The sequence below is a fragment of the Babylonia areolata genome, chromosome 4 (assembly GCF_041734735.1).
Source record: "Babylonia areolata isolate BAREFJ2019XMU chromosome 4, ASM4173473v1, whole genome shotgun sequence".
NCBI classification, from domain to species: Eukaryota; Metazoa; Mollusca; class Gastropoda; order Neogastropoda; family Buccinidae; genus Babylonia; species Babylonia areolata.
Genome location: NC_134879.1, coordinates 50,808,539 through 50,824,742, shown reverse-complemented (window position 1 = coordinate 50,824,742; position 16,204 = coordinate 50,808,539). Strand labels below are relative to the sequence as shown.

Sequence of the window (16,204 nt, the reverse complement as noted above, 5' to 3'; positions counted from 1 at the left end):
AGGAGCCGGCCATGGGCTGAAAAACTCACCTCCGCTGGGATTTGAACCCGCATCCTCCCAGCCGTCAGTCCGTGATGCTAACCACTTCACCATGGCGGCTGGTGCACAACCACACACTGTCACACCTCACAGGAAATGACTGGATGATTGATTTTCGTTCTGGCATGATTTTATTTCTCTGTGTGTGTGTGTGTGTGTGTGTGTGTGTGTGTGAGTGTGTGTGTGTGTGTTGTGTGTGTGTGTGTGTGAGCGTGCACACACTTGCCCTTGTGTGTGTGTGTGTGTGTGTGTGTGTGTGTGTGTGTGTGTTTTGTGTGTTGTGTGTGTGTGTGTGAGCGTGCACACACTTGCCCTTGTGTGTGTGTGTGTGTGTGTGTGTGTGTGTGTATGTGTGTGTGTGTGTGTGTGTGTGTGTGTTTGTATGTGTGTGGGTGTGTGTGTGTGTTACAAAAATATTTATCAACGTTCATGCTAAAACAGAATATTCCAATCACTTTGCTGCACTTTACGTAGCTGAAATGTTTATTGCAAAACATAGTTTCAGCTTCTGTGTGGTCCTTCTGACAGGGAGGGGATGGCAAGGCCCTGTCAGTGTCTACAATTGTGCCAAATTTTGTTGTCAGCAGACATTGATAAAATGCCAACCTTTAAGGCTACCTCAAATGTAGACAAACAATCACACTAACAGACAAGTACACACATGCAAGACAACCAACACAAGATGATTAAAACATATTTGAACCAAAAACAAAACATATTTTTAAAAAAAAGAAGAAAAAAAAAAAAACAAAAAAAAACAATAAAATAAAGTTTACCTTCCGGATATCATCAAAATAAGTTATCAGCCTCTTCCGAGCCTTTGATCTGAAACAGGCAGTTCAAAATTTCAACATCTGACTTCAAAAACAATAAAGAACAAATGAAAAATCTAAAACAAACAATACTTCAGTGAGACTGGTCATCTCACATATTCTTTTCTTCTAAAAAAGACATTACCAAAACACACAGATAATATAATACTCATCAGATAATAATCATCATCGTACATCTTACCTGCATGACTTTTTTTTTTTTTTTTTTAAATTCTGAATCAAACATTGACAAAACAAACCAAAAAGCATACAGAATAAAGACCAATTTTCCCAGTAAAGAAAGAGATCTACATTCAAACAAATCAACAAAAACAAAACAAACAAACAAACAACAACAACCATAAAAACAGAAACAAAACAAAACAAAAAACAAACAGTCATTTGAACAATCTCGTCTCCATGAAAAGCACTTCTGGACAGTCCAGCGTCTATTAATGAGTGACTATCAATAGTTCACTGGAGAAAAACTGGGCTCTGCGAATAGCCGCAGTTTTCACAGCACTATTTGCTTTTTGCACAAAAATGCCCTGCACTTGAGGTGACAATGTCAGCCGCTACTGTGACAGGCTGCAGTGTGAACAAATGTGCAGTACCAGCTATGAAGTATAGTGTTAAAAAAACAACAACTCACGTCACACTGACTGCAAGATCTAAGTGATCTGTTTTTGTATCATCATCATCATCATCATCATCATCATCATAAGACCAAGGTTTAAGTGATCAATCACCACATAATAATAATAACAGTAATGGTAATAATGATAATAATAACAATAATGATGATGATGGTGATGATGATCATCATTATCATCAGAATCATGATAATAATCATTATCATAATAAGACCAAGGTTCAAGTGATCAGTCACCATGTAATAACAACAACAACAATAAGAAGAATGATGATAATCATAATAATGATAATCATAATACTAATACTAATGCTATTGATATCAGCAACAACAACAACACACTCTCAAACATCTCAAAGCGCTTCTCAATAAGTCATCAATTAGACACAAAGCACACACACACACACACACACACACACACACACACACACACACACACACAGGCACAGACAGACACACACATACACATGCATGCATGCATGCACACACAAGCATGCACGGAAGAAACAGATTTGAATCCATTGCATAATCGACATGGAATGGAGTGCTTTAGTCATGTAGAAACTGCTTGACCAAACATTCCACTCACCAGTTCACACAGTTTTGCAGTGTACAGTGTGCATGTGTTGACAGTATCAGTATCAGTATCAGTAGCTCAAGGAGACGCCACTGCGTTCGGTCAAATCCATATATGCTACACCACATCTGCCAAGCAGATGCTTGACCAGCAGCATAACCCAACGCGCTTAGTCAGGCCTTGAGAAAAAAGAATTTAAAAATAGAAATAAGTAAAATAAAATAAAATTATTTTTTTTAAAAATGAATAGCAATAAAAATAAATAAAATAAAAATAAAATAAAGTAGAAATAACAAAAATTAATTAAGAAAAATAAAATGTAAAATAAAAATAAAATAAAGAAATAAAATAAATAATAAAAATAAATAAAATAAAATAAAATAAATAAAGTAAAAATAACAACAAAAATGTGTTGACAGGCAACAGACAATGTAAGTGCTCACACAGCAGTGGCATCTGGTAAATATCTCTCCTTCACAGCCTCTCGGATCTCTGTGAAAGCAAATCTGAAATGAAGAAAAAAAAATGAATGAATAAAAGCAAGAGCCAAATGGTCAGATTCTTTCCTTGCCAGTTAAACATGATTATGAAAAAAATAAAAAATAATTCATCAACTTTGATTTTGAAAACAAGAAATCAGAGGAGCCAGAAAACCATTGATTACTGTGTCATACACATGGATGTATAAACTATCTACACAATGTCATATATTTATGCTTGTGCACGTACACGCACAAAAGCATGCATACATGCACATATACTCTCTCTCTCTCTCTCACACACACACACACACAGGCACACTCACACACACACACACACACAAATACACAAGCACACACACACACACACTCACTCACTTATTCACTCACTCACTCACCAACCCCAACTACCTGAACCACAAATGCACACATGATAAATATACACATCCCAATGTTAACCATTGCACAGTGGTTTCCCTTGCGCTCGCTTAGCAACTTAACGTTGGCCTGGTAAAGAGCACAAAGAGAGCACACAAAGAGATTTGGCTGAGCCAATGTTACAGAAAACCACAGGAAATTGTTGTGGTGTTGTTCATTCATGCAGACAAAGTGTCACGGAGATCATTCTGGTTTGGCTCTGTTGATTGTATTGTATTTCTCTCTTTTTTTGTCACAACAGATTTCTCTGTGTGAAATTCGGGCTGCTCTCCGCAAGGAGAGTGCATCGCTACACTGAGAGCACCACCCTTTTTTTTTGTGTGTGTGTACTTTTTCCTGCGTGCAGTTTTAGTTGTTTTTTTTCCTATCGAAGTGGATTTTTCTACAGAATTTTGCCAGGGACAACACTTTTGTAGATCAGACAGTTCACCACCATAGGCAACTTCAGTAGACCAGACAGTTCACTGCAATAGGCAACTTCAGTAGACCAGACAGTTCACCGCCATAGGCAACTTCAGTAGACCAGACAGTTCACTGCCATAGGCAACTTCAGTAGACCAGACAGTTCACTGCCATAGGCAACTTCAGTAGACCAGACAGTTCACTGCCAAAGGTGACTTCAGTAGACCAGACAATTCATTGCCATAGGTGACTTCGGTAGACCAGACAATTCACCGCCATAGCTGACTTCTGTAGACCAGACAATTCACCGCCATAGCTGACTTCAGTAGACCAGACAGTTCAATGCCATAGGCAACTTCAGTAGACCAGACAATTCACTGCCATAGGCAACTTCAGTAGACCAGACAGTTCACTGCCATAGGTGACTTCAGTAGACCAGACAGTTCACTGCCATAGGTGACTTCAGTAGACCAGACAGTTTATCGCCATAGCTGACTTCAGTAGACCAGACAGTTCACTGCCATAGGTGACTTCAGTAGACCAGACTGTTCATAGCCACAGGCGACTTAAGTCGACATCAAGGGTCATGTCAAAAAGACCATTTATCACACTACATGTAACAAAGCTTAAAAACAGCTGCAGCCAGTTTTCCTGGCCAATAGAACAATAAATAACTTTCACCCCCGACTCCAGTTGGAAGTGAACAAGTCCATTGTGTTGTTTTGACATGAACCTAATTGTGTGACTGAGAGTGTCGAGTCTAAAATATTTAGCGCTGGAAAGTGTTTTTCACACAGAAACTCGCCAGTGTTGAATGAGTTAAGCCACAGAACAAGAGTGGTCCATGTACGTACCCCAGGTTTCCCAAGTGTGACACGATGAAGAACTCCATGGCAAAGTAGAGGGGGGACCACACGTTGGACGGGATTTTGAAGATGCTGCAGATATCGCTCTCTGTCAGCCCTTGGTGGGCCACGTACAGGGCCTTCATGATCTGAAAAACACAGTGACTGACAATACAATACAATACAATACAATACGTCTTTATTCATCCAGTTGGAAATGTGTGGACTTCATGACAAAGAGTTGTCTGAGAATGGCTGACATTTTCTGAGAACCACTGGAGCAGTCTGAGAATGATTGAAGCTGTCTAAAAATGGCTGAAGTTTTGTTCTGAGAATGACTGAGGCTGACTGAGAATGGTTGTAGTTTTGTTCTGAGAATGACTGAGGCTGACTGAGAATGGCTGAAGTTTTGTTCTGAGAATGACTGAGGCTGACTGAGAATGGCTGAAGTTTTGTTCTGAGAATGACTGAGGCTGACTGAGAATGGTTGTAGTTTTGTTCTGAGAATGACTGAGGCTGACTGAGAATGGTTGTAGTTTCTAAGAACAGTTGAAATTTTGTTCTGATGAAATGTCTGAGAATGGATATAGCTATCTGAGAATGAGGTTTTATGAGAATGTTTGAGGCTCTCTGAGAATTAAGGTTTCGGACATTGGTTGAAGTTTGGTTGACATGTTCTGAGAGTTCAAAGAACACTTGAAGTTTTCACATACTGACTGAAGTTTTCTGAGAATGACTAAAGATTTCACAGAATAACTGAAACTTCCACAGAATAACTGAAGGTTTTTTATTTTTTTTTTTTTTTTTTAAAGAATGGTTGAAGTTTTCTAAGTAGTTGAAGTTTTCTGAGAATGGTTGAAGTTTACATGTGGATGTGGGAGTTGCAGCCCGCATCAACACAGAAAAAGAATAATATATATATTTACAAGTGAATATTCAAAGACCAAAAAATTTAAAAAAATTAAAAAATAAAAATAAAAACAAAATCAAGACAAAACTAAACCCCACCTCTCCCACGAGGTTTCCTTCGTAAGTGACATCGTTGTAATCAGCCTCCATTCGCTGAAGGCAGTTCTGCAGTAGCTCCTTGACACTGAGGAATGAAAGAAGACATACATTCGCTCAGATTCCAAAATAACTACAGTGAAGCTCAGGGTCAATCAGGTAGGTTACAAGATGAAACAGAAACAGGTTAGCCTCCAATGCTGTTCATTCAAATCACTAGTGAAAAAATTGTAAAGTGTCCCCAGTTAGCTTTTATTGTCAGTTTCAGTTTAAGGGGGTGTCACTGCTTTCGGACAAATCCATATACCGCATCTGTTAGGCAGATGCCTGACCAGCAGCATAACCCAACGAGCTTGGTCAGGTCTTGAGTGTGTATCTGTGTACCTATCAGAGGGGAGTTTCTTGTACAGAATTTTGCCAAAGGAAAACCCTTTTTGTTGCCATGGGTTCTTTACCAGTGCGCCAAGTGCATGCTGCACATGGGACCTTGGTTTACTGTCTTGACCAAGTGACTAAATGCTTATCTTTGATTTTCCAGTCAGGCTTGGAAGAAAGGGGAAATGTCTCGACCAAACGACTAAATGCTTATCTTTGATTTTCCAGTCAGACTTGGAAGAAAGTGGAAATGTCTCGATAAATGACTAAATGCTTATCTTTGATTTTCCAGTCAGGCTTGGAAGAAAGGGGAAATGTCTCGACCAAACGACTAAACGCTTATCTTTGATTTTCCAGTCAGGCTTGGAAGAAAGGGGAAATGTCTCGACCAAACGACTAAACGCTTATCTTTGATTTTCCAGTCAGACTTGGAAGAAAGGGGAAGAGCAGGAATCACACCCAGACCCTCACTGACACGGTATTGGACAGATCAACATCTTAACCATTCTGCCACCTTCCCCCCTGTCAATCAAACAGCTGGGGTACAAAGTGTGTATGAAGATGTGGAAAAAAAAAAATGAGGGCTTTCTTACGTAAGGATTACTCTGAAATACTTTTATGGCTTCACGATCCCTGAGAAACTGTTAATGGTTACATATCTGTTATGTACAAAGAATGGAATTCATAATAAACAATCCTTTACACAAAACTGTCTTTACTAATACAAATCTCTCTCTCTCTTTCTCTCTCTCTCTCTCTCTCTTACACACACATACATACACACACACACACAGACACACACACACACACATGTACACACACACACACACACATTCACACACACAAACACACACACACACATTCACACACACAAACACACACACACGCACACACACACGCACACACACACACAAACACACACCTTGAAAGATGAATAAGAGAATCAATCTTTTCATCCAGCTTCCGGAAATACCCGAATATGGAGAGCTCCTGTCAACACAGACGTACAAAGGTACACATGTGTTTATTGTCTATTCATTGATGCACATACATTCACACTCATTCAAACAGAAACACACATCCACATGCACATATTCAAATAAAACAAACAGTGTAACTGATTTTTTTTTAATACCACACACACACACACACACACACACACACACACACACACTGTGCTCCCTAACAAAACATGGCCTTTTTTCGTCTTTGGCTGGCCAAGTTTCTGCTTTCCATCAATGTTCCACATCAAAGCCTGTCAGTTTATGTTCGATGATTGTTTCTGCGGGGCTTGTCGCCATCTTCTTCTCTTCCTTTCATCCCTGGCTGGGGACAGGCACAAAAACCACCAAGTGGTTAAAATGTTGGACTTTCTTCTTCTTCTTCTTCTTTGTTCGTGGGCTGCCATGTAGGCAGCCACACTCCGCTTTCGGGGGTGTGCATGCTGGGTATGTACTTGTTTCCATAACCCACCGAACGCTGACATGGATTACAGGGTCTTTAACGTGCGTATTTGATCTTTAGCTTGCGTATACACACGAAGGGGGTTCAGGCACTAGCAGGTCTGCACATATGTTGACCTGGGAGATTGTAAAAATCTCCACCCTTTACCCAGGCGCTGTCACCGAGATTCGAACCCGGGACCCTCAGATTGAAAGTCCAACGATTTAACCATTCGGCTATTGCACCCGTTGGACTTTCAATCTGGGGATCCTGGGATTGGATCTCAGTTATAGTGCCTGGGGAGTTGGGGGCGGGGGAGGGGGGGGGGGGGGTGGGGGCAGGGGCGGTTAAGCGAAGAATTTTTTTCTTCTGATCTCCCTGGTCAACAGATGTGCAGACATGCAAGCGCCTGAAACCCCTTCATGTAAATTCAAAATGCAGAAGATCAAATATGCAGGTTAAAGATCCCATAATCCATGTCAGCATTTGGTGGGTTATGAAAGAAACAACAAAACACAAGCATGCACACCCCCAAAATGAAACATGGCTGCCTGAACGGCACTTTATGATTATGTAATTGTACATGTGAAAGCCCACTTATATATACAAGTGGGAGCTGCAGCCCACACACACACACACAGGTAGACGAAGAGGCAGAAGAATACTCAGCTGGTAGTTGGTGTGCTTCCTGCCAGAGTTGGGCTGTCATGTTTTGTATGTTCACACAGTTTGTAAATGAACTGTTGGATTACCCACTCCCTCTTCCCCCATCCCTCTTCCCCCACAAGCTCATGTAGAATTAATTTACAAGGTACTATATTCTACTGAGGCCACAATTCAAGAGCAGGGTTTGTACTCTGACATTTGCAACGAGAGAGGAAAGCTGCCGGCCATCTGCACTCTCTCTGTGCCCGCATTCTTTGTTCTGGGATGCTGGGAAAGTCTGGAAATGCCAGGCACAGGCGCTTGCATGTGTGTACTTGCAGGTCACAACAGGCACTGCTGATGGTGTCTGGCCAGTGGGTCTGAAGCATTCTTTTGCGTCAGCCGTAGATGAAGGTCTGCGCTCAGTTGATGGTTGTCCTTGTTTTCTCCATGTTTCTGCATCGCACTGACGGTGTTCTTTTGAGTCTTTAAAGTCAGTATGTAATGGTGCTTACTTGCTGCTCTTCAAGGCATTACGTTACCTTTCTTCTTCTTCTTCTTCTCGTTTGTTGGATGGACACCCCAGATGTCGAATACGGGTGTGCCATAAAAAAAACAACACAAACTCTTTCACGATTAACAAATAGTAAAGAGTGGTAACTCTCTATTCACAAGGTACACAACTTCAAGCCAGTGCTGCCTACGCTACCGATTCAGCCAGCACACAGGTAAACAATAGGTATAAGGACAGGCCCAGCGCTTCCTTTTTTGAGAATGTGTCTGTGTTCCAATGTACCTTTTGTTTACCTGTGTGCTAGCTGAATCGGTAGCGTAGGCAGCACTGGCTTAAAGTTGTGTACCTTGTGAATGGAGAGAGTTACCACTCTTTACTATTTGTTAATCATTTCATCTACTGGCCTCATTGTTTGTTAATTTCCAATCTTTCGCGATTGTTTAATTTTCATTTCAAGAAGGGCAATATCTAAAAGAAAGTCAGTTTGATTTTTGAAATGCAGCCGCTGTGTTTATATTATTCAATGAGTGCACCTGTTATTCACTAAGCACACTATAAGCATCAGATGGTTGCTCCATTATGTGTTTGAAATGCCGTTGTTTGCTTATGAGAATAAAACATGTTTAAAGCTTGATTTAAAAAAAAAAAAGTTTCAGTTTCACTTTCTCAAGGAGGTGTCACTGTGTTCAGACAAATCCATAAATGCTACACCAATCTGCTAGGCAGATTCCTGACATCAACATGAACCAACGAGCTTGTCAGGCCTTGAGTGCATGCTTATATATTTGTGTACCTATCAGAGTGGATTTTTTTTGTGTACATAATTTTGCCAGAGGACAACACTTTTGTCGCCATGGGTTCTTTTTCAGTGCACCAAGTGCGTTGCTTGCACACGGGACCTCAGTTTATCATCTCATCCGAAAGACTGGATACTCAAGTTTGATTTTCCAGTCAAACTTGGGAGAAAGGGGCGAGAGCAAGATTCAAACACACACCCTCACAGACGTTCTATATTTGTATTTGTATTTCTTTTTATCACGACAGATTTCTCTGTGTGAAATTCGGGCTGCTCTTCCCAGGGAGAGCGCGTTGCTACACTACAGCACCACCCATTTTTTTTTGTATTTTTTCCTGCATGCAGTTTTATTTGTTTTTCCTATCGATGTGGATTTTTCTACAGAATTTTGCCAGGAACAACCCTTTTGTTGCCGTGGGTTCTTTTACGTGCGCTAAGTGCATGCCGCACACGGGACCTCGGTTTATCGTCTCATCGACTAGCGTCCAGACCACCACTCAAGGTCTAGTTGAGGGGGAGAAAATATCAGCGGCTGAACCGTGATTCGAACCAGCGCGCTCAGATTCTCTCGCTTCCTAGGCGGACGCGTTACCTCTAGACCATCACTCCAACTGAGCGTCTGAACCGTTCTGCCACCTTCACTAACTGTGAACTCACAGTCAGAACAATCTTGAGGAACAGGGGGTTTTCTGTCTGCTTGGCCGTCACAACCCGATCTAGCTGTGCTGGAGAGAGCTCTTTCCCACTCAGCTTCAGAGTTTGCTGCAACACACATGTACACCATGAATCATGGCCACTTGGAAAAAAACAACAACAAAAAAAAACAACCCCAACATGAACAAATATCTTTAAAAAGAATGAACAATACAACAAAACATCAAATCAAATTATATCGTGAATCATCATCATGGATCAATCATGTGTGTGTGTGTGTGTGTGTGTGTGTGTGTGTGTGTGTGTGTGTGTGTGTGTGTGTGTTTGTAAAAGCATGTGTGTGTGTGTGTGTGTGTGTGTGTGTGTGTGTGCGTGTATGTGCCCACTTGTGCATGTGCACGTGTATGTCTGTGTGTGTATGTGTATGTGTGTGCCTTTGTTTATATGTGTGTGTGTGTTTGCTGTTGTCTAAAGGCTAATCTAATCATGCAAATTATCAATGTTTTATAAACAACCTGGACAGACATAACATGTAAGATGAGGATGGGTGCTTTCAATGTGGAATGAAGAAGACAGAAAGAGAGACAGAGACAGAGAGAAAGAAAGAAAGAGAAACAGAGAGTGAGAGAGAGAGACAGACAGACAGACAGACAGACTGACTGACAGACAGACAGAGAGAAGCAAAGAGAGACACACGCAGAGAGAAAGAGAAACAAAGACAGACAGAGAGAAAGAGAAAGAGGAACCAAGAGAGACACACAGAGAGAGAAAGACAGGCAAATAGGAAAAACAAATAAAACTGCACGCAGGAAAAAAAAATTTTTTAAACGGGTGGTGTTCTCAGTGTAATGACACGCTCTCCCTGGTGAGAGCAGCCCGAATTTCACACAGAGAAATCTGTTGTGACAAAAAAGAGAAATATAAATACAAATACAAAGAGAGACAGAGAGAGAGACAGAGACAGAGAGAAACAAAGACACAGAGAGAGAGAGAGAGAGAGAGAGAGCAACAGAGAGAGAGAGAGAGAGTGAGAGAAACAAAGACAGAAAGAGAAAAACAAAGAGAGACACAGAGAGAGAGAGAGAGAGAGAGAGAGAAGTCTGAAGTCTGAATGGCTTATTGTTTAGGCCTTTCTGCCCGTGACAACAGGGGTAAGGGGGGGCAGAGGGGGGGGGGGGCTTCCGTGTTAACATCCATTATAAAGAACAGCGCCAATATATGTAAAGCAAACAAAGGGTAGAAAAGAGAGAAAGGACAGAGTAAGACAGAGAGAGAGAGAGAGAGAGGGAGAGAGGGACAGAAAGAAGAAGAAAAAGACAAAAGATAGATGGGCAGATTGGTGTGTAATCATGCGTCATTAACCAAAGATAGACTTGTTTCTATGGGTGAGAGAGAGAGAGAGAGAAACCAAGAGAGACAAACAGAGAGAGACAGAGAGAAACAAAGACACAGACAGAGAGAGAGGGAACAAGAAAAACAAAGAGAGACACACACACTCAGAGATAGAGAGAGACAGAGAGAGACAGAGACAGAGAGAGAATTAGAAAAACAAAGAGGGACAGAGAGAGAGAGAGAGAGAGAGAGAGAGAGAGAGAGAGAGAGAAAGAGAAAAACAAAGAGAGACAGACAGAGACAGACGGTGACGGCAAACAACAAAAGAGAAGCAGCGTACCACACAGATCTCTCTCTTGGCGGCCTCCTCCAGCGGCCCCAGGTGCAGCATGCGGAAGCCCCGCCCGTTCTTCAGGACGCTGACCGACGCCTGGTCTGCCTCGTCCGTGGACACCACACACAGCACGCCCTCACACAGCTTCTCCGGCAGCCAGTACAGTGTCTGACAACAACGCCCCCAAACACGTACAGCACTTTCATGGGCAGCACTGTTATGTGCAGTGTCTGATGACGACGTACGAAACAGAGCACTTTCACACTGACTCTTAGCCTGTATAGTGTCTGGCAACAGAGAGTGGTCACGAGTGGTTCATGAACTGTGTTAACTTTCATGTAAAGCGCTCTGAGCTATTAGCGAGAAAGGGTGCTGTGTGAGTGTACATTATTATTATTATTATTATTACTAGTAGTAGTTGTAGTAGTATCATCATCATTATTCTTGTTGTTATTATTATCATTATCATCAACAGTAGTGGTTTCAGTTTCAGTAGCTCAAGGAGGCGTCACTGCGTTCGGACAAATCCATATACGCTACACCACATCTGCCAAGCAGATGCCTGACCAGCAGCGTAACCCAACGCACTTAGTCAGGCCTTGAGGAAAAAAAAAAAGAAAAAAAAAAGGTGAATAAATGATAGATAAGCTTACACAAAGAAATAAATAAATAATAACTATAATGTAAAAAAACAACAACAAACAAACAAAAAACCCAAAAAAAACCCAATGATGATAAGTAAGCAGATAGATGTAAAACATGAAGACACACATTCACATATACACCACACATGCATAACAGATATGCACCGAATATGCAGTTTCAGAGATATGAAAGCACAGTCAAATATAAACGTACATGCGCTCCAACACACACACACACACACACCACACATATTACCCTGCACCTCCTCTACCCCCCTCCTCCACACACTCATTTCTAGTCTACGTATCACAGCTTCCACGGCACACACACACACACACAGAGATCATCAACAGTAGTAGTAGTAGTAGTAGCAGCAGGAGTCATAGTAGTAGTAGTATCATCATCATCATTGTCATTATCATATCATTATTCACCTGACTGGTTTTGTTGGCCTGCACCAGGCGGTTGACAGCATCGAACACCAGCACCACCCGGTGCCCCTTCTCCACCAGCCTCTCCAACATCTTCACCACCTGGTGCTGCAGTTCTCTCCCTTTGGGGCGGCTCTCCTCTTTGGTCTTGGTCTTTCCATCCTCGAAACTCTCTGCTGTGTTGTTGTTGCCATCAGTGGCGGTTTTGTCAGTTTTGCCACCACTGTCCGATGCGTTGGTGTCTGCTGTGTTTTTGTTGCCGTCTGTTGTGGTGCTATCTTCCGTTTTGCCTTGCTTCGCTCCTTTGTACGCATCTTCTTCTGCACTGTTGTCTTCATTCTGTGGACCCTTCTCATCAGACTGTGAGGCTGCTGTTGTGTCTGGTGGCTGATCAGACGCCGTGTTGTCGGTAGTTGCTAGCTGATGACCAATCAAAAGATCAGACGCCGTGTTGTCGGTAGTTGCTAGCTGATGACCAATCAAAAGATCAGACGCCGTGTTGTCGGTAGTTGCTAGCTGATGACCAATCAAAAGGCTAGACGCCGTGTTGTCGGTAGTTGCTAGCTGATGACCAATCAAAAGATCAGACGCCGTGTTGTCGGTAGTTGCTAGCTGATGACCGATGAATTCCAGAGGGTCCACTGGGCGGACAAAACTGTCGGGAGGATGTCCACCGGAACCCGCGCCTTTACTGTCTGCGTCAGATTTCCCATCAGCAACGGGGTTTGTGGCATCACCTGTGACACTGTCAGTCTTGTTACTGGTTTGTTCACCGTCAGTCTGAGGACCGTCGCCACTGGCCAGGTTGTCTGTCTCCTTTGGGCCACCTTTGTTCTTGCTGCTGCTGCTGCTGTTGTTACTGTCTGTCTGGCCGTCAGCTGTGTTGTTTTCCTTGCTGGCATCACCCAGGTGATACTCCAGTTCACCGTAGACAAAATCAAGAAGGCCTTGAGCATCTGGAAAACAAATTGCACAAGCAGTTTACTACAAGTTCTGGCCTGCAAGGTATTCTGAAGACAAAAAAATGTTAACACCGATCGGTGCCACCTCTCACACATGAACTTGACAACAAACTCATTGGTTGATGACATACTTTACAAAGGAAAACACCCATCAGAAAACAAACCAAAAAAAACCCCCAAAACCCCAGCCTGATGTTTACCCCTGGTACTGGGAGCACAGCCAACGTAGTAAGGGATAGCGATGACGTCGGGGAGCTGGGACAGGTGGCTGTGGAGCCAGTTACACAGCAGTGCAGACTTGCCGCAGCCTGCAGGCCCCGTCACCGCCACATGGCCACACCCCCTGTCGCCCTCCCCGCCCTCTGGCCCATCTGCACATATACAGACAGCCATCAGGTATGCATTCACACACACATACACAGACACACACACACACACATACATACATGTGCGTGCAAACACGCACACACAAACACATGCACATATACACACACACACACACACATACACACACACGCATGCACATATACACACACACATATGCACACACACACACACACACACACATGCACACACACACACACACGCGCGCGCGCGCATGCGCACACACATGCGCACAGACACACATTCATTATTCATTCAGTCCTCTCTTTTGTCTGAAGTTATCTCTTCACATAATTTCCTACAGATTGCAAAAATGTATTCATTGTTTCTTCCTTAGTGGGTGATAATACCCAGGGAACACAATATTTATTTTCTTTGGGGTGGAGGGATCTGGGGGGGGGGGGGGGGGGAGTGAGGGGAGTGAAGATGGGGGGTGGAGTGGACAGGTATCACAATACACTGTAAACATGATGCGGGCCTCGAACAATGCAACCTCAACCTACGAAAACAAGAATGAACAATCTACTATTCATATAACAGGCCCAACACTCAGCTTATGAAACAGACTGACATAAGTTTAACATTGGGCCAGCAGCAAAGTGAGAGCTGTATTATCAATGGTTACTCCATTGCAATGGGAAATCATTTACAGCTTAGTCCTTTGTGAAGGACTATGACTCTCAAACTAGGAGGCAAACTTGCACAGGCTCTTAGTGCTGCAGCCTTGGGGGCTAGTTGGCCTCTGGTAACCATCCCAACACCAACTGTCCTAAAACCCTCTAGGCCGAGGGAGTGGTGATGTAACTTGGGCAAGACACTCTCCACTATAATCAAATTCTATCCCAGATAGTCAGGACAGCAGTTACCTCCCCTGCTCTTCTGATGGTCATAGTCCAACACGAATGACTATCATACATACATCTGTATAATGTGTACTCACTGGACTTCAAAGCACTGTTGAGAAAATCATAGTGCTCTTGGTTTGCCACGTACTGAGTCGTACGACTGGCAGCGAAGGCCTTGTGTGGGGCCGAATCTTTCTCCCTTCTTGGCAGTTCTCCGCTCTGCTTGAGTACATTTTCATTCAGGTATTTTATGATGGCTTCGTATATCAGTCTGGCACCCTGCACATTGGAGAAAAAGACTCAGGTAAAAAATAATAATAACAATAATAATAATAATCCTGTGATGTCAATTGGTATGATGGCAAACTACAAGTAAGGTGGATTCCATCTAAGATGTTTATGATTCTGGCATCACCACTAAAACCTGGGTGTTCCTGTATCTACACCTGGCTGAAAAGCAGTCTGAAAGAAATAAGTTAACATCAAATCTGTTGCCAATAATAAGAACCCACTGATATTAAGGTTAAACTGGAAGCAAAAATAGCCACTTTTAAGACAACTGATCTTTTAGACGCAGTTTTGCCAACTCTGTTCTAATCATTCTGTATCTGTGTGTGCATGTGCATGCCCGTGTGTGTGTGTGTGTGTGTGTGTGTGTGTGTATGTGTGGATGTATGGATGCATGTAAATAAATACACACACACACACACACACACACACACACACATATATATATATATATATATAGTGAGAGAAAGAGAGATATCATCACCAAGGTAAAGTTTTGCCCTTACCTCAAAAGGGTTTGGGTAGTCAACATGAACAGCCAGAGCCTGCAACACACAGCGATCACTGAATCACAGTTTGTCTCCGTCTCTTTCAGTCATCCTGTCTATCCAGTTTTTGACATTTTGCAGAAGTTTATCTAGTGTTCTTCAGTGAATGCCTGCATTAGTCTGGGTTTTTGACTCACTTGTGTAAACAAAGTGAGTCTATGTTTTAACCCGGTGTTCGGTTGTCTGTGTGTGTGTGTGTGTGTGTCTGTGTGTCCGTGGTAAACTTTAACATTGATATTTTCTCTGCAAATACTTTGTCAGTTGACACCAAATTAGGCATAAAAATAGGAAAAATTCAGTTCTTTCCAGTCATCTTGTTTAAAACAATATTGCACCTCTGGGATGGGCACAAAAAAATAAAAAATGAAGCCTAATTATATGCAAACTGCATTTACTGTTATATTTATATTTTTTTGTATTCTCTAAACTTGGCACTTTGATCTGATCTTGACCCAACAACAAGAGCAGTCATTATTATCATTTTTTGTTCAAACAGGAACTTCTTTTGCTAAGCATGGAAGTTTTATTTATATTGTAAACGTTTTGGTGCAGATAGTAAAGAAGGGAAATTACTCTGTAATTAATGCTTGGGGACTTAATTTGCTTTAGACTGATCTTTCTCATCTTAAACATTACATTTTGAAATTATACTCAATACATAAAAAGCTTGGATTCTTTTTTTAAGTGTATCACAAGTGAGTCTTGAAGGCCTTGCCTCTCTTGTTTTCACTGCTCTGATGTATGTTCCATTGGTCTTCC

General features: G+C 42.2%; 1 protein-coding gene across 1 annotated transcript in view; it reads right to left on the bottom strand.

Moving 5' to 3' along the window:
- Positions 1–16,204, bottom strand: part of LOC143281281 (uncharacterized) — a 57,371-nt gene that overhangs the window by 31,676 nt on the left and 9,491 nt on the right. The window contains exons 4-14 of the mRNA XM_076586412.1: positions 15,404–15,442; positions 14,705–14,888; positions 13,581–13,751; positions 12,422–13,374; positions 11,349–11,510; positions 9,680–9,784; positions 6,547–6,614; positions 5,253–5,337; positions 4,254–4,393; positions 2,524–2,586; positions 816–864 (exon numbers count right to left, since the gene is read on the bottom strand). Of these exons, the coding sequence (XP_076442527.1) occupies positions 816–864; positions 2,524–2,586; positions 4,254–4,393; positions 5,253–5,337; positions 6,547–6,614; positions 9,680–9,784; positions 11,349–11,510; positions 12,422–13,374; positions 13,581–13,751; positions 14,705–14,888; positions 15,404–15,442 (2,019 nt within the window). The remainder of the gene's footprint in view (positions 1–815; positions 865–2,523; positions 2,587–4,253; positions 4,394–5,252; positions 5,338–6,546; positions 6,615–9,679; positions 9,785–11,348; positions 11,511–12,421; positions 13,375–13,580; positions 13,752–14,704; positions 14,889–15,403; positions 15,443–16,204) is intronic.